Consider the following 19,991-nt stretch of genomic DNA (forward strand, 5'->3'; position numbering starts at 1 on the left):
GGACACCCCCAGTCCAGTTGTATCAAAATATTTGCATCAAAATATTTGGACAAACATTTTGATGCAAATTTGACCGTGGGACATCGGCTTAAAGTTTGAATGTAGTGTATACCGTGGAAATATAGAAGCACCCTAATGAAAATAGAAAAATACAATATATAAAAAATGAATCAATATGATAGATTGCCAATGTTGCCTGCACTGTAATAACAACTGTCATGAATTATAAATGTATCACCCATGGGATAGGTGAAGAATAAGGCAGGAAGGTAGGATCCCTGAATGTTTCCTGCAATACTTTGACCATAATAAACTGGCATTTAAATCTATGGCCCATGGGCACGGACCCTGAAAAGTGGTGAACAAATTTAAGTGAAATCATTATAAATATCATAGCCCAAGCGGTGCAAAAATACAACATTTCAAGCTACAATGATGAAATACAGTGGAACTTGGTTAGTACGTTCCTCCTTAGTACGTTTTCCTCCTTAGTACGGCGATTTCCCTCGGTCCCGGTACCATCCGAACAAAATACAGGTAGAAGAATTTGGTTAGTACGTTTGAAAAAATTGCGCTTTCCTGGTTAGTACGCTCAATTGCTTGCCGCGACGCAACCCGCAATTCGTTCTCTAGTGTCTTTTAAGGGTCGCAACCCCTATGAAAAAATTGTATAAACCTGTTTCAAAATTTTATACAATTTATACAATTGCCATGGCAATGTATAAGATTGTATAAAATTTTGGAACAGGTTTATACAATTTTTTCATAGGGGAAACGTCTGAATTCATAATTTAATTTATTATTATTAGCCATTAACATTCTTCCATTCATTCCACATCTCTTTCTTCTACCGTAATTTATCCAAATGCATTTCTGAATTCTTGTGACGTGCTGAATAATAAAATGCGGCCATTTTTCGGGAATGTCTGACTATGAAAAACTACAGCCAATAAGAAGCCCCAATTTTCCTCACCCCGAGCTCCTCACCTTCTGTTGCCTTTGGAGCGCTTGGGAGTGCCCACTGCTGCGCACAAAGTTCGTGAGTGGGCAATTGTTGCTATTGCACGAGTTATCATGATGAAGAAATGAGTCTTAAAGGTATTAGACAATTCCCACATTATCTAAAGCAGTACTGCTCCATAAACTCCACTCGACGTGCGTATTTACTTGACTACTGTTGCGGGAGCAGACGATCCTCTGGATCTCCACGCGAAGCTTAGCTTAAAAATACTTGATCTCGGAACGAAAGCAGACGACATTATGCAAATTTTGAAAGTAAATTTCAACTGTTTAATATAAAATTTTCTTGTAATTACGTCGTAATCTAATAATCTTGCGTGTCATCTGTCGATATATCGATCGATTTTACAATCGAAATGGTATCATTCCAGAAGCGAATGTCTGCGGCTGTTGCCGTAATTTGAAAGTCAATATAATTTTGCCCAATTTTTATGATGTTTAAAAAACCAGTTGACTTACTCCGGGTTGTTGTTATATTCTCCGAGTACGCTGTGAGAAAGAAAAATGACATGTCTTCGCTTGTCTGAGCTTCACTCGTCCTCGTTCTGTAAATATGTATAGGATAAATCACGGGAGATAGACGCCGTAATCATGAAATCGTCTCCGGGATGTCCATGAAAAATTGCGATTTTTATTCACATGGTATTGTTTTTCATGGTAGCGCTCATTTTCTTGATTTTAAATGTGAAAAGAGTTCAGGAAGGCGATCCTATGAGAACTACCGATAGTAATTGTAATTATGACGACTTTTTCACTGATTGCAATAACCCCGACTGCTATTATTTACTTTCCTCGTTAGTATGTTTTCCTGATTAGTACGTTCATTTTTCGTGGTCCCTTCAGAAACGTACTAACCAAGTTCCACTGTATATATGTATTTAGACATTTCTCAATTGAAACATCAAAGAATCATATTAAAGGCATGAAATGATTTACAAAACTTGTTCTATCTAATGAATGGACCACACTCAAAAGTGAAGAAGTTGAAGAAATCAGAATGTCGCTAATTCAACATATTTTTTGGCATCTACTTTAACACGTTCCCAGCCATAGATTATGAGCCAAATTCACCCATTGTGCCAAAGAGTTATTCTTTTTTCAGTAGCTTAAATACGACCGATGTGGTGTGGCACGGCAGCTTTGCTCACTCCACGTGGCATCAGTCATTTTTTTGGTCTTCATACTCTTGTGTCGTGATGTTGCAGCTGCCATGTTTACTAAGCATTATGAGGTTCACCTAGTTAGCGGAGTAGGGCTTGATAAACTGAAAGGATTGCTAATGTTGCTTCATCAGGCATATTTTCTACATAAAAGAAAAGCTGCAATGGATTACACTGTCTCCTACTTTAAAAACATCGCAACTCAGCCGATAGAAATTGCGTGTAATAGTATTGATACGAATTTGGAGTTTCTTCTAGTGAGGGGCATGGTGTGACGGTGCTGATGCGAAAATGTTGATGATATGTGGTCTCATCTATGCAGGCGGCAACAAAAATTTGAAGACTTTAGTGGATACATCTGAGTAAACCCTGTGATCATTCAAGAACTATCAAAGGGTAAGCCTGGCGATGTTTGCGTGACTATCATTGACCATGCCATTTTCAACATGATAGCTGATGAAACAAACCTTTATGCAACATGACAAATAATGCGGGAGCCAAATGTCTCAACATCATCATGGCTACACGAATGGAAGCCCACAAAAGCAGAAAAAAAGCATTTATTTGGTGTCATTGCTTGCATGGGTATGGAGAAGATGCCTCTAATAAAAGACAACTGGTTGAGGGACACTTAATTAAAAAAATGACTTTGCTCCCAGAACCATGTCCTGGAATGGGTTAGAACTTTTATTGAAAATGGTCCATTTCCCGAATAATGTAAAATGCCCTGATTGCAACCGGCTGCATGAAGGCCATGCTTGCATTAGTGAAGCGTTTCCAGTCTATATTATCCAGCTTAAATGATGTGTAATGATGAATCGCTCATCCTTTTTCAAGGGCGACTCATCATGCGAAAGTACATAAAGCAAAAGCACTAAAGTATGGGATAAAGCTGTTCAAGTTATGTACAGGCCATGGTTACACTTATAATGATAATTTATGCTAGGAAAAACCTTAAAGTAAAGAAGACTACACTGATGGACATGGTCATGAAATTACGTGAGCCAATTACCAATGAAGGGCAAAAACTATGTACCCACAACTGGTACACTAGTGTGGAACTAGCCGGCACATTGCTGTCTCAAAAAAAAAACTTCATTTGATGAGAATCATGAGAAAAAAATAGGCATAACCCAAACCAAAAGTAATATTTCACCACATTAGGGCCAAATCATCAGTGGACTTGTCAGATCAGATGGCTTCACCACTAAGAAAAACTGTAAAGTGGTACAGAAAGTTGGCTGTGGAGTTGATATTATCAACATCCATAGGAAATGCCTATACATATACTATAAAAAGAATGTACAGGGAATTAAATGGGCATAGTTGATTTCCACAGGACATAATTCATCATTTGATATCGATTAAGGAGGAAAACATGGAAGACAAAGAAAAGACACCGGCAGGGGAAAAAAACGTAATGCATAATGTAACAACAACATAAAAAACTCTCTTTCATTAGAAATACACCAACTCCCCTTTACTAGATTAACACTCTTAATTTGTTCCATGAAAAGCAAGCGCTAATTGAAACGGTGCTATTTGTGTCATCAAGTTCCACTAAGACTAATGTTATGGAGCTTAATTTGCCCCTAAGATGTACATACATTACATAAGTTTCACACAGTAAAAATTTTAATGATTTTCTTTTGCGAATATGTACTATTTTGCAGTTACTATTGATTTACGAATCAATGAGCACCATTAAGCCTTATTTAAATAAACTTGTTAGACATTATGCAAATGAATATTAAGAAATAATAACAGCTTTTGAGCTATAGACTTTACCTCAAGCCAAGCATAGACACATATTATGAATTTTCACATTTCATATTACAATAAATGTGAACTTCAACCCTTCATCAAACAATCCAATAGTGCCTTTTACTGATTTGAAAAATAGCAAAATCAAGGAAATAAAACTATAGACCACAGCTAAAATGTCAATTATTACACTATCAGTCACAATACCACAACTAAACTTGTATGACAGACAACTTGACTCTAAGGTAATTACATGTATGCCTTGCATAGGATTCTAATATAGTAAGCAATTTTTACATTAAATTAAACAAAGCAGGTAGGATTGAAAGAAGAAAGCCTTCTATTAATAACACTTGCCACTCCGCAATGGCAACTGTGAGAGATAAAGATGACAAAATTACAAGTGATATTTTGGAAGAGTCAACTGTTACCTAGGCCAGGTGTTTAAATGAATTTCCAGCAAATGGGGGATGGCAGCTGCTCCCATTCCCTTCCCTTTATCACGCAGCTCAGTTGTATCTACACTTCACCAGTGCACACAAGCTGTCAAATTAAGGGATGTGTTCCTTGGGGTATTTGCACTATACGAATTTGGTTATACGAGAGCGTTTTAACATTGGGAAGATAGGGATGCGTTCCTGGTAGCATAGGTGTAGGGTATCTAATTTCCTCTAAACCACATATATTCCCATAGATAGCCTTAAAATATCTTATTTATATAAATTTAATAGTTTAAAGTATCTTTAAAGATAGTAGGCACGCATACAAAGACTTTTATTCATGTTAAAAATAATTCGTACGTGCTTTTGAAATTCCGTCCTGTCGTGCGGGTAGGCTAACATCTGCTATCTCAGGGGTTCGTAATGCATAGCAAGCAGTTGACGATTTTTCAAACCAGTCTAAAAACAACTATTGTGTCACCCAGGCCCTTTTGTCGCTCATCGAAATGACAGGAAAATGCTACTTTGAATGCCATTTCATAGCTAGCGGAGTTTATGAATGATAAATCATTTTAATTTGAAGTCCTCCGAGGCATTAGCAGCTACGTGAAACAGTCTTTAAATGCCTTTAAACCTGACCCAAGCTTTCCTTTCCTGAAAATGAATGAACGAGAATGCATTCTTTTCCAAAAAAAATATCGTCTCGTCAACACTAAAAACTATTTGAGGGGGAAAGGAGCCACTTTCAATCACAGCTTGGAGCCCATCAGAAAATTTTGCGGTGACTATATTATCAACACTTGCAGATTCACATGATATCGCCGCACTGAAAATATCTGCTTGCCGTTTAAAATTCTGGAACCAACCGGAGCTTTCACTAAATGTCTCGGAGCGATTACCACTCTCGTCTTTTTGTACTGATTCACCATGAACTTTCCGTATGTGTAGACCGCTTGGTTGAAGTTGGTGCGGCTGAGGTCACTGATATTTTAGCTTCGTCTTTATTCAAAATAAGGCATCGTGAGTTTAAACTTCCACGCAATATCGCTTTGACGCTCTCCATTTTCAAAGCAATTGACCTCTTTCAATTTCTCTTCTAGGTTTATGGTTTTTCTTGATAAATTCTTGATTTTTCTACCCCCATTCCTATTTTTTTGCCATTTTCTCTTGGGTTTTACTCAGTATCGCTCTATCGAAATCACCTTCTACTGCTGAACTGTATTCCTGAGATGCAGAGGGCCTACCACTGCTGGGAGGGAACGAAGCCATTGTGTTTGAGACTCAATAGCGGATCCTTTTATGTGTCGATGCTATTCATGCGCAACTCGGCCACCGCTCCATTTCCCCCCTGTGAATACCGATGACCTTGAAGGCTTTAGTGTAGACCCTCTACCTGGAAGTCGATCGCCCGATAACCCATGACGGCAAAAATTACGTCTCAAACAGTATTGCTTAAAAAAACTCATTTCCACTAGCACCACCCTTAATTAACGATCTAAATTAACTATTATCATTCTGTTAAGGAGATGAGATAAATTACTTTGGTAGGCCGGCTATCTGGACCCAATGACGAGTAATACTTTTGGCCATTGCACAGCAATGGAATTCGAATAATGTATAAACAAAAAAGAAGATTTGAGGCAAGCAGTACTCTTAATATGCGTAAAATTATATCAATTTTGTGCGTACTTAGCGCAAGTTCATGTTTTATCATGAGAGCATTACATTTTTTTGATTAGGCTACACTGCATTGCGATGTTTCCCCGAGGAACGAATTTGCACTATATCGAAATTGCACTAATTGAAATTGCACTATACGAGACATGGGTGTAATGATAAGACTATTCCATTACTCTCTCAAGAATTGACGAGCTAATTAGGTTTCAAGGATATTTCCTGAACTGGAAGAGTCGGCAAAATCAGAAACGGAAATCGGCACGAACCACTCTAGGAGAAAAAGATGAATGTATCACTATCAATAGAACTGATTTCTATAGTGTTGTTATCTAAAAACTGAGTTTAGTTTACACATACTTTTGCCTCAGTTTAAAAATATGATCTCATATTGCAAGGACAAAAACTGAGTTTTTGTATTTTCACTGAATTTTGTAATGAAGTACCTAGGATAGGCTTAGGCATTTTGCAGTCTTATTTTGTTTGTTTAAAGGTTCTCCTTGAACCATAGTATTCCCCTGCAAGATAAAGGTTCTCCTCAAGTCTCCCTGGAACACGGAGTTTCTTGGGCACAATACCGGAAAATTTATAGATACTAAATAATTTACATTAATAAGACAGTGAGTACATCACTCTTCAGTCAATATCATACTTTCATCCTTCTAAACACGTCTAGGGTGAATCGCTTCTCAGACCTTGGCCAAGGTTTTCCTGCTTGCTTTCCACTATTCATAAGGCCCGATTTCATATTTTAACTATGGACTATATCTTCACATTATCACTCGATGTGCGCCAATAATTTGAGCATTTAATTTATGTGATCTGGCTTTTAAAAAAATGCATTACGTACATGGTTTTCATGTCATTTCCAGTGTTTATTGCCTAAAAAATCCAATGCTGTAGTTAGCAGTGTATTGCTCCCAACGGGCTTGGACTGGTGGCACCTCTACTGGGTACAGGTACGAACTGGTTTCATCAAAAATATGCCCCAAGGCCTTGATACGGGAGGCTGGTCTCGGCTACTCAACTTCGTTAATAGCAAAAAGAAAATTTGAGCAACAATGACCAATGACAATGTGCAAGGGCAACCTCACCTATGACAATATCTTCCACATTACCGCATACATCCAAGAACCTTGTATCTGTGGCTGAATGATGCAGGATCACACTTAATTGCCTTCGCATAGCTCAATGTTTATTGTGTCTGGATGTCGCAGGTTGCAGTTGTGTGAGCACGTGGCAGATTATGGCACGTGCTCACACAACCGCATCCCTATTGGCTGCATCTCATGCAACTTCGTGTGATGCGACTGTTTTTGCAGAGTGTTTGGAATATGATTTCTGCCACTGCACAGCTATTTGATGCAGCTCACTGATCCCGGATAATCCCAGATCCGTGATTACATCCCTACTTATCCTCAGATTCCCAACCACAGATATGTGGTTTCTGGAAATGAGCTTTAATAATTGATTTGCAATAATTCATTGGCAAAATTATACATGATTAGCAAGTTAAGGAAAAAGCAGACCTAATGCCCCAGTAAAATAGCACCGATTAAAAAAAAGCCGTGATTTAAGATGATTACATATGTATATTGAGGGGCTTCCTCCTTCAACTTTGGATATAACGAACACCCACTAAAGGGAGCAATTTTCCACAGATTATGAGCACTCCTGAAACCGAGCTTCCACTGTTTGTAGCCAAGAAGGTAAGTGTACTAACCGTATTTGTTCCATCAACAAAATCTGGTTGTCGTCCAAATGTGAAATCTTTCTTGCCAGAAAAAACTTCATAAATAAGTTTCCCATTGAAAACAGCAATTTTTGGTTTAAATTTCTGAAGCTTATCCAACAAAATTTGGCTCCCTGCAAAGAAAAACATTCTTTAATTCAATGCCCCACAAATTAAAATTTAAAGACAAATCCAACAAAATACCCTATAGAACTACTGGTTTTCAAAGTGGCAAACAATTCAAAAATTCTAATTCAAAACGGTAAAACTTACCTTCTTTGATTTCTTTTCTAGTCAAATCTGCACTTCCTTTAGTAGCCCTGGCAACCATATTAGTAAAGCCAACACCATACTGCAACAACTTGTAGTCGTCATCAGCTGACATTGGTTCTGGGGTTAATCCTGACAGGTACAAGCATTTCCCTGAAAATAACATACATGATCATAAATTTTACAAAATCCATGATAATTGTACCACTTAATATGAACCAAATGCTTTCAAAGTTTTTCCCAATTTCTAAAAATAAGGCATATTCAACCATACTGAAAAAGCATAAAAATAACAAAATTGAAAACAGGTGACATTGATGAACTTTTTGACAAAAAATATTATCTTCATCTGATAGCTAAGTAAACAATCGACATGGATATATCATCATCAGAAAAGAAAATTAAAAGGATCGGAAGTTAATAATAGACATTTCAAGGCTAATCCTCAACGCTTATGTTGGCTTTATCATTTGTAAGTAGCACATTCTGACTGTAAGAAAAAAGATTCCAGGACAACTGACCACACTGCCTATACTATGTATACACACTGACTATAGCTGCCTCAGGGAAGGAGAATTTCCAGTAACAAAACATGACAGAACTTAATGATGAAAAATTCACTTCATAAAATGTGAATGCCAATTGTAAAGAAGGAAAAATTGTAAATATAAAAGCATATTTATTAATTTTGTCAATTCATAAGTATCAAGATGAATGATTCTCAGCCTTTATAACACCGCAATCTCCAATACAGTAGTTCCCTTCATCAAAGAAAACGATAGGCATTGATTGCGATTCATTACCCACCATAAGTGTATTCATAATATATAAATTATTTGGTTTTAGAAATCCCAGTTTAGACAAATGCTAATGGTCAATTTTAACCTCAACTGAAAAAGACCAGATTGGCACCCATGCGATGCCACTCCACGTGACTTCACAGGGACCTAGATGCTATACAGGTAGATAGGAGTTTTACATCGTCTGAGATTACCAATGCATGCATGAGGCACAGAGCTCAGTACATCTCTTCGTAATGACCTATCAAAATTGCCTATAGCCGGAAAGTCTCCTTCGTTTGATAGGGTATTAATAAGCCTTATTTAAGCCAAGCGCTAACTGCTAGCAGGGTACTCTACGCTACCGCCATGCTTGGCAGCAAGCAATCTGCATCGTAGCGGCATTCATAGCTTCACACCGAGGTGGCCTCACACAGCAGCAGCCAGATGTCACATGGGCTTTTCCCAGCATTCATACTTAGCCATCGTGTTTTCGCGCACTTGAAAATTTTCACTTTTCATTTAATCGCCAAAAATAGATATTGTCATTTAAAAATCTAACAGCGTTAAATATGTACTTAAGGAGTAATAATCTTTTGATTTAGGCAATAAAAAAAAATAATAGGAAACCACCCTATTATACAACTCATTTCATTTCTAATTCCTATTAGGTGCCTAAGTTCCTGAGATCATCAAATACCCATTTTATGGCAGCCTTAGGTAAACTGTCACTTCCCAAAGTGGTGATTAACCACAGTTTGAGAACTGCTGAACTAAATTATGCAATACAATGGCAGGCAAGGACATTGACTTAGATAGAAAGGCAATTTAATATTTGGCTGGAAATTCAAGTAAGGAAAAGGACCTCTAATGTTCAAGATGCCAAAAAGAAAGATGTATGAGCAAAAAGGCCTAATTAAGAAGCACTTGATGTGTATATATGTCATGGCTAACTACAAGTACATTTATCATTTGAACATGGTGAAGTACTTCTCCAAGAGAATAAATATAACATCTACCCTGTATAATACACTCTAGAGATCACAAACAAATTTGAAATAAAGAGTGTCTTGGAGACACATTACGAAACCAAGCAAGCCACAAAAATGTGAGGGGTTCCCCTTAAGGAAATGCATAGACAATGTAAATGCATAGTAAATTCACATGCATTCGGCCTTTCTCCCAATACATAAAGTGTGCATTGTCTTGAACATATTCAGTGAGGTAATTATTTTTTAACATGCACTCTTCAGGGCCAAATAATATCTTTCACACAAATAATCTTCATGTTTATGGTGCTATCTGCTGATAGCAGTAGCTTACAGAGACATGAAACAAACCTAGACAACTTGAAAAAATTTTCAGCCATAATGTGACTACGTAGATTTCCGCGGTGTTCAGGTTCCAATTTCTCCATGTTTCCGGTGCAACCGCGTCGGTTTGTTGGTGATGACAACAGTTTCGCCGGCCATCATCTTTGACCTGAAGACACTGGCAGCAGTGCCAGCGAAACTGTTGTCATCACCAACAAACCGACGCGGTTGCACCGAAAACATGGAGAAATTTTCAGCCATAAGTTTTTGTCATAAAATATTAGTTTTGCCAAATAAAAATGACATGCAACTTTCAGGAGTTGTGTACCGTGGCCAGTCCCGGTATTCTTAAATTAATCATTTTTCAGGATAAAAAAAATAACAAGGACCTAAAAATGTCTACAAGTCACAGGCCCCTTATGGGTAGAATTAACAACCTGAGTTCTCACAGATGTTGGTTCTCAAATTGTGCAAGGGAGAGTCCGATGGGACAACATAGGCAATACTATAATTCATTTCAAATATCTTTGTGACTGAAAGGCAGGACCAAGTTTTTCGGGGGTGCGAGTGGAGGGCATTTGACTTCCTGAAAACCAACCAAAATGCAATAGACAGAGCTTAGCCACCAAGAAATTCAGTCGCTTTCAGACCTCTCCAGTGTATGCTTTGTGAGTAAGTTAGCTGCATTGCCAAGTGGGAGGAGGGTTTTTCAGACAGTCTCTCATTTCCATTCACTGACAAATTCTTTTGAGGAAACATGGCAATGCCCACCTCTATCTCTCCCCATCCTACATCCCTAATGAAGCAGGTCCCACCTCCTCCTGCGATGCTGCTCGAAACATTCTGATCTTGCACGACTGCCAGTGGCAAAGATTTTTGAAAAGGATCATAATCCCAGTCTGGTTAATGTCATGGACTCACATCCCTTCCTAGAAGCCTTCACATGAGAACACTGCACAGAAAACAAAACGGCTAATGGGCAATGGAAATCTGTAATTCTGAATTAGCTGCATACTCATCAGGCTCTGATTGGCTATTCTAGAAAGTAAGACATGGTACCACTGGTAAGGGCCATACATATTGTCGCCTCGGTGGCGGTGGGGTAAAGTCCTCACCTGCCAAACCGTAGGTCGTGGGTTCTAGTACCGTCTGGTTAGGTGATCCTTATCCAGGGCATGGATATTTGTGTTGTACTTTGCTATGTTGGAAACCCTCATTGTAAAAGGTCGTTATGCGCTGTTTTTCGGGTAAGTTGATAATATATAAATATTGCTCTTCAAAATGACAATTGACTTACTGCTATGCAAACAGAAAACCCAAAATAATACTGCACGTTTTATCAGCAATTGGACACCCTAGAATAGGGTAGTTTCCTTCATCAAAGAAAACGAAATGTTCTGATTGCGATTCCTTACCCACCATTAGTGTATTCATAATATACAAATTATTTGGTTTTAGAAATCCCAGTTTAGACGAATGGCAACGGTCAATTTTATCCCCATTTGAAAAAGGCCAGATTGATACCCATACGATTCCACTCCACGTGACATCACAGGGACCTAGTTTCCATACGAGTAGATAGGAGTTTTACATCGTCTGAGATTACCAATGCATGCATGAGGTACAGAGCTCAGGGAAACATGTCTTAATAATCACCTATTAAAACTGGCTAAGGTCGGTAAGTTCTCTTCGTTTAATAAGGCATTAATAATCCTTATTTAAGCCAAGCACTACCAGCTAGCAGGGTACTCAGCTACCTGCTAGCAGCCTGCGTCATATCAGCGTTCAAGCCTCGCCCCAAGGTCATCTCACAAGGTGGGAGGGGGAACCAGAAATGTGTCACACAGACTTTTTCCCATCATTCCTACTTAGCCGTCGCGTTTTTGCGCGCTTGAAATTTTTCACTTTTTGTTTAATCGCAAAAAATAGATATCGTCATTAAAAAATCTAAAAGCATGAAATACGTACTCCAGGAGTAATAATCTTTTGATTTAGGCAATAAAAAAATAATTGGAAACCACCCTATTTTTCTATCCATCCCAATACTTTGACATAGTTACTTTGATGTTCTTTTAAATATTGCATTCAACCTATCTGTTTACATCAATTACTATGAAAAGTGATGGAAATGAAGAAGCCCTAGATTTATCATCAATGCAATATTTAATTATCACTTGCACAAAGAATATATGCATATAGAAATTTACTTTAAGCCTGAGAAATAATTATTTTGATCAGCTAAAGAATTCATGCCATGATTATAACAGACATCCTTTTAATGTAAGGTACACCGGGGTAAGTGCAAATCAGGGGGAAGTGGATCCTTTGGCTATCATCGCATAAATAACATATTTAAAGTGGTACTCCTAGCAAGATTTTGACTACTCTACCTTTGATAATACATGGGAATTGATGCCCACCCAAAACTCTTGGCTGAAAAACACTATTAATTGGAAGTGCATCATAGCTCCTCATACAGTGACCAAGTGCGGCACATCGTTTTATGTTTACCACACCAAGAAACTTAGGGATTGCATTGAGATTAAATCCGCAAGTATGAGTTAAAGAATATCTTAACATGCTGTTGTAGGGTGGTAGACTAAATTATTTTACTATGAGCGAAATCAGTAGAGGTTCCTCTTGCCCCAGATTATATTGTCACTGGGGCAAGTGTAACCCATTAGTTCCTGCTTCCCCCATCAAATATAAATAGTCAAATAATTTGTTGCAGAAAAGGTTGGGATATTTCCTTTTTTCAGAGGGGTAATTCCTATGGAAATTTATGAATCACAGGTATATAGGAGATGGTTAAATTTGAAACAAAGGCAAAACAAAATCATTCATCACTTATCAACAGTGACACTTCTAAGAGCTATTCCATCTCCACCATCAGGAGAGACTAGTGTAGAAACTCCCCAAGCTCTATCATTAGCAGTGTCGCATGAAGAACCTCATCAACCTCTGCCTTCAACATTCAATTTCAACGACATTGCTGATTCAAATGTCCTTGTTGTCCTAACATCAAGCATGCATAGGATCTCATTTGAGGAGTTACTTCTGGAGCAAGTAAAACTAGCAGCAAGGATTACGCGTGGAAGAAAAAGAATATGTGGAGGGGCAGAAGTTATCACGTTAGAGGAGGCATTTCTAAAACTGAAAGAAGAAAATCTGAAAGGAGTTGACAAAATAATAAAAAGACAGTAGTGTATCATGAGGAAAGTAGTGAAGATGATAATGTTGAGGAATGCTTAAATGACTTGGATGATTATGAAATAGAAGACGAGACCAAAGAAATGGACGAAGAAGATAATTTCATGAGTGTAATGCAGAGAGCTTTATTAACAGTGCAGGTAGGCAACAGGATTCTTGCAAAATTTTGTCATAAGAAGAAAATAAAAATGTTTGTCAGACAGCTGACGGAAAAGGACACGTGTCAGCCAGTGAAACTTGCTCGAAGAATTCATTCAACATCAACATTTCTTTGGCCCATAATTAAAGACAAGAGAATAATCCAACCTGAAGAAAATTTACAATTTCTACTGCCTCCAGCACCATTGTCCTCTATCCACAGAAATGCTTTCCCCTGATCCCTTCTCGTTCGCCCCTCGGCATTCCTACCTGCTCCCAATCCTGGCCTACCCCTGTAGTTCCTTGTTTCAGCGCTTACCATGGGAAATTTCAAAATCTTTCCAATTCTATGTTTTCAGAAAAAATTCAAGGGGGGCGCAAAAGATACCTTGAGTTACTTTTACTTTTATCATAATAAAAAATAATCAAGTCACAAGCGAAGTTGAAGAAGCTTTAATTAAAGTGTGGTTCTGCAATGTTTGGCTACATGGGCAGCCCCATAAGGGGGGGGGGGCACTCCCTGAGCCCCCCATCTGTTACCCCCACTGATGTATAGCCGAAATATTCTTCAGCCTCTCCACAATACCATCGACTCATCAATACCAAGTTCCCATCCCGGCAAGACAGCAGTTTCCATCGTCTCCTTGAAACTGACTAAAAGAGGTCTTATTTTATAAAGACGATCACTAGGCGCCACGGCTGTATGTCGCTGTAAAGCATCTCTCTGTTTGCAAGCCGGCGCGCCGATTAGTTTTCATTGGGTTTCCTTGCAAAATGTAATACTCGTAAAATCCCGAGAAAACGATCCCTTATATGAACAGTATACCAGAAAACTTACTGGCTATCACAATATAACCACAATAAAAAATTTAAAAAACATGGTTTTTCAGAACAGAAGAAAAAGATTCAATTCTAAAAAGAAAAGACTAAATCACTTTCAAATTAAAACTTATTCACCAAAAGTCTCGTAAAAAACACAACAAAATTCAAAAATCCGCAGAAAAAAGAAAAATTGGTGTAACCAGAAATGGAGCACATTAGACAGAAGCTAGGAACCAACTAAAGAGCGGCGTAGTGACGGCAAACGGAGGGGGCTGAGCGTGGTACCCTTAAAACGCATGAGAAAGGACCCAAGGCTGTGTCATTCATGACAGACATTCGCATTGAATGGGTTAATAGGTGCTTATTAAGAGATGTTTCCCTGAGCTCTGTGCCTCTTGCATGCATTGGTAACCTCAGACGATGTAAAACTCCTATCTAATCATATAGAAACTAGGTCCCTGTGACGTCATGTGGAGTGGTACCGCCTGGGCGCCAATCTGGCCTTTTTCAAATGCAGTTAAAATTGACCATTAACATTTGTCTAAACTGGGGTTTCTAAAACCAAATAATTTGTATATTATGAATCCGCTAATGGTGGGTTGCGAATCGCAATCAATGCCTTTCGTTTTCTTTGATGAAGGAAACTATCCTATCAATGTTATTTGTTCCAGAAAGGAAACCATTGAAATGTGTGTGAATTATATTTCATTTGACGTAGGAGTATATATTTCTTAAACAGAATGTGGAATATTAATAAAATTGCATGTCAATTCAATGTACAGTACCTAACGAAATGTGAACTATATATGTAAATATGGGGTTCCACTTACCCTGTGTAACTTAAATATAAATAATAACCTCCAAAATAGTTGGAACTGTGTTTTGGTAATACAAGAAACACTGTATATATTGATTACTAGCCCACAACCCCACATTGCTCGGGAAGGATAGTACTTAGAGAAGGGGAAACTTAGAACTTGGGATTCATGGCCATATTGACCTCTCAATGGGAAAATATGAAAGAACCTTGGAGGAAAGACGATTTAAATGCACAAAGTCGGAATGCATGGTTAACAGGACATCAAGGTTATTTGAATACAGGACATATACCTGTTCACGGAGAAATAGACAGGAAAGGCAGTATTGGAACTGGAAGTCGCCAAATCCACCTTGATCTTGCACACAGCGTGCACAAATATGAACAAACATGGCAGACTGAATTGGGATGTTATTGAAAGGTAGGAGAGTCAGCAGAGAATGGGGAATGGGTGCTAGGTGGCGCTTAGCGTACTTGCAAGATTCGGTAATGAGAAAACGATTCAAAGGATGCATCGGATGCAACCAAAAGTAGCACTATGGGTTTTGAGAGCATGAGATGCACCTATGTACTTATATTGGCTGCGATTCATGCAGCCCTACGGAAATGCATAGGAGACAGACAAACATACATCCCCTTTTATATATGTACATAGATTGCATAATTTCTAATGAAAAACATATCAACAAGTATACGTACAACAGACAATAGGTATCAGTTTATAATTTACAATCAAATATATTTTGTTATGTTACCTAAAGCACCATGAAATAATTAAGGTTCCAAAAATACATTTCATGATACAGAAAAATGAAAGTAATGCGAGTCATAGAAGGCCATGAAATGGAATAGCAAAAATAATAACCTCTCATTTCAGGCATCTCAAGATTTTAAAATTTCAAAATAATTACAATAACTTTGTTTTTCCACATGGACTCATGACAAGACAACATAGATGACGACGAAGACTGTCATCATTATCATAAAAATCTGAGTCATCTTGAAATAAATATACTTAGAAAATAAAGTTATTCTCATTATTTTAAAATAATAATTAATTCCATGAGTCATAACCTAAACAAGCGATACCTCAAGATGCTAATTACACTTTAAAGTGTACAAGGATGAGATGTCTGATGTACATTAGAAGACTATTGAGGATCCGAAGTATAATGGTCATTAGCCATTTCTTTTTTTACAGCTATGAAGCTCCCAAAGAAAACCCTGGTAAACCTCAATTAACTCTTCTCCCTCTTGACATCAATTAGAAATATTTTCAATACCACCCTCTCTGTACACTTATGCACCTTTCTTCACCATTCACTGCCTACCATCCCCTCTTTATCAACCAACAAATCTCTCATCTCTAGAACTCCACTATGAGAATATCACAAGCCAACCAATCCCCTTCATCTTCTGGCTATTCCTCCTCCCAATTTTCTACACCTCCCTCAAATATGCCCAGCTTCTCTCTTTCTGGGGTACATTTATACATTCAGTGAAGTTTCTGCTCTTTATTTTCTCTCAAAATGGCCACTACTGTTTGACATCCAAGGGTAGGATCACAAATATTACAATAGAGGATTCATCAGTTAGCCACTAAATGTGATGTCACTCACCACATAAGGATTACAAAAGTATATATGTACTTGCATCACTGACGGAAGAGCAATCCATATTTCAGGGGGAAATAAGATATGACAAGTACTGATGATCACAATTTCTTCCATTTCTGACGATATGATACATCGTTTTGATAACTTTTCAAAGCCATCCCTCACCAGAGTAAATACTCTATTGCAAAGGATTGTGGAATAGAACTTCGGCACGCTTGTCATTTGTTATCTAATTGCTTCATTGACTTTTTCATCCGAGTTTGCTGAGGTTATGCACTGTTTTGAGCATTTATTTTAGCACACATAGAACACATATCTCCAAATACAGTAACTCTTTTTTGTCCAAAATCGCCACCTGAAGAGTCATAGGGGGTCTTACATTCGACTGCAAATGACTTGAGAGACCAATTAGGCAACCTTGATGAGTCAAGGCATAAAAAAAGTAATGGTGGATGCATTTATTTGCTATTCTACCATTTTTGTGTTTCTGATTGAGAGTTACTGATTTTATTGTAAATAGGAGGCCAAAGTATTTCGTTGAGTGTTTGCCGGCCTCGGTGGCGGCGGGGTAAAGTCCTCGCCTGCCAACCCGAAGGTCGCGGGTTCGAGTCCTGCCTGGGTAAATTACCCTTATCCAGGGCATGGATGTTTGTGATTGTTAAATGTTATCAACCCCGATGTAAAGGCCAAACAGTGCTGTTTTCGGTGGTGTGTGAAATAAATAAATAAATAAATAAATAAATTTAAAAATCTATCGATTTCAAAGAATTGCATGGGACAATTCACAGTGCAAGCCATTCAAGCAGAGCAATTCTTTTGTTTAAGAATTTCTTCTCACTAAGTACTTTTCAAACTATTATAACCACCCCAAATAGTAAAATTAATTCTGCCAGTTGTGCTTTCATTGCCATTCCCATTTAAAAATTAATCTTCATCCCAAGATCTGTCATATTTCCCCGAGCCTGCCACTGCAGCATATAACATTTAAAATTTACACAGTTTAAGTTTTTTTTGCTGTTCACTAATATTTAGAAACTAGAAGCAACTTTCTTCTAGAGTGAGATTATTTAAGTGGAGAAAACTTTATATTTCCTGGGTTAGGCATGATGGCTGACTAAATGAATCAGCTGCTATCTAACTTCATGGTTCTCAATACAGTGTTAAATAACTCAATGTTTCTCAATCCATTCCATAATGTCAGATTTTTCACCTGTACTAATTGATTAAACAGCAGAATAAATAAGGTTTGGTATAATCTAAGAGTAATCATATAATTTCCGCAAATTTCTGAACTCAAGAACACCACAAGAAGAGGACAAAGTTCAATTTTCTTAAATCTTATGTTGCCTAGTATTGATACAACCAGTGCTGTAGTTGGGCTGGTACGGGCTGGTGGGGCGTATCCCCTAAAATCCAAACTTGTTGCATACCGATTAAAATACCTGCGCGGCCGGATGTATAACACATGTTCAGCTGTTGGAATTTTTGGTGAGTACCGCCTAAATTTTTTTTCCAACTACAACATTGGAAACAACAGGCCTGCTCAATCAACATACTTGAATTAAGACTTTGAAATCATATTTAAGAAGTCCCTATATAACTACAATTTTGTTATCACATTATGAGAGAGATTTACAATGATTTTGGAAGACCTTCAACAGTGTTAGGTCAGAGACTATTAAAAAAATGGGTACTTTTATCTTCACATCATAATTAAACCTTTGAAAATGGAAAATCTATTAGAATTTCTGGTTTTCAAGTTATCAGTGACGGTGCTGTCCTGACCTGAAAATACATTTACTTTTCCTACTCTATTTTCAAAAATGGTTTTCAATGGAAAGGAACTAAAATTATTCATCACACAATCTCACCTGAACTAAAATTCTGAGGAATCATTTCACATCGATTTTATGAAAGGTGATGCAACTTAAAATAACAACACATTAGCAACAATATTTGTTGATCTTATGAAAGAAGTATCAGTTCTAAATCATGAGCACCACGTTTGGATAAAGTTATCACAGTTAATAGATGTAAATAACTCATACACAAAGGGATGCTACAGGTATTATATGCAGAATGCACAAATCATTCTTAAATCAACAGCACAAAATGTGATATTGGAGGGGGAACCAAGTTTTCATGCCATTACTAGGAAATAAAGGTGTTTTCTGCTAACTCATTGCTTTTCTACTAGCATCTCACTGCTTTTTTCCCCAATATTTTATTTCCAATTAACAAAAAATTTTTCATCTCAAAAATTCACTATCATGGTATAGAAATTTCTGAAGATGCCATATCAATCTAAATATAGGCAGCAAGAAGATCCTGCAGAAGATAATATGTGGGAGGTGGATGACACTGAATTTGAAGAGCAGAATTGTAGACGAAAACAACTCATTTTACGTGTTCAATTGATGGATACAGAGGGCCAGCAGCAAAAGAATTCCTTCTCATAATATTCTTCAGGTTAAATTTCTAAAGTCCCAGAGCTGCCAGTTATACTTTTAGATCATCAGTGAGTGGAATACCCTTAGTGCTGCATTTCATCAAAATGCTACAATCAGTTATGATTCCTCTCCTGCTAGTAGATTTTCTGTAGTAGTATTCCATGCCCAGGTTCGACATTAATTTTATCCTACAGAGCTGAGATTCCCCCAATTGTTGTTCTAAAAATTTTCACGAGTAGGACAAGCATCGCAGTGCAATGGCATATGCAACGAGAGGATGGGAACTATCTCTACTCCCTCTTATGGGACGCTGCATAAACGAAAGCATTGATTTAAAATTTTACCTTTTTTTCTAATTTTTGATTAGACTTCTTCATACATGTTGTGTAAATTTAGCAGGAGAATGCTGCGTAAACTTTTAGTATTGAATGTGGGAAATTTTATAACAGTCAAAAGTCCAGACATACATCTGCAACACCTCGCGATGGGATAAAGAAAAATGGGGCAAAAATTTTTTCTTTAGCTCCGATGCTCAAAATAGGAGTGCATCTCTTACACGAGTTTATATGGTATTATTTTATATCATGTTCTATTCTCTAAGGCAAAAATGAAGAGAGACTGTAGGCGTTGATCACTGATATGGAGTTAATAAGAAAGAGATGGTACTTTTTCCACAAATTTATTGAGAATGTATATTACGTTTCGACTAAAGATGGCTCAAATAGCATTTTCTTGAATTCGAATACTTAATTTTTTTTCCAAATATCTCACTTGAATATCGAATAC

At 37.5% G+C, this 19,991-nt stretch overlaps 1 protein-coding gene across 4 annotated transcripts in view; it reads right to left on the reverse strand.

The window, feature by feature from the left end:
• LOC124171938 (trithorax group protein osa) overlaps positions 1–19,991 on the reverse strand; it is a 92,102-nt gene that overhangs the window by 23,918 nt on the left and 48,193 nt on the right. For all 4 annotated transcript variants that reach the window (XM_046551384.1, XM_046551382.1, XM_046551383.1 and 1 more), the window contains 2 exons: positions 8,064–8,213; positions 7,782–7,924 (listed from right to left, as the gene is read on the reverse strand). In XM_046551384.1, the coding sequence (XP_046407340.1) occupies positions 7,782–7,924; positions 8,064–8,213 (293 nt within the window). The remainder of the gene's footprint in view (positions 1–7,781; positions 7,925–8,063; positions 8,214–19,991) is intronic.

This window comes from Ischnura elegans, chromosome X (genome assembly GCF_921293095.1).
Source record: "Ischnura elegans chromosome X, ioIscEleg1.1, whole genome shotgun sequence".
Lineage (NCBI taxonomy): Eukaryota > Metazoa > Arthropoda > Insecta > Odonata > Coenagrionidae > Ischnura > Ischnura elegans.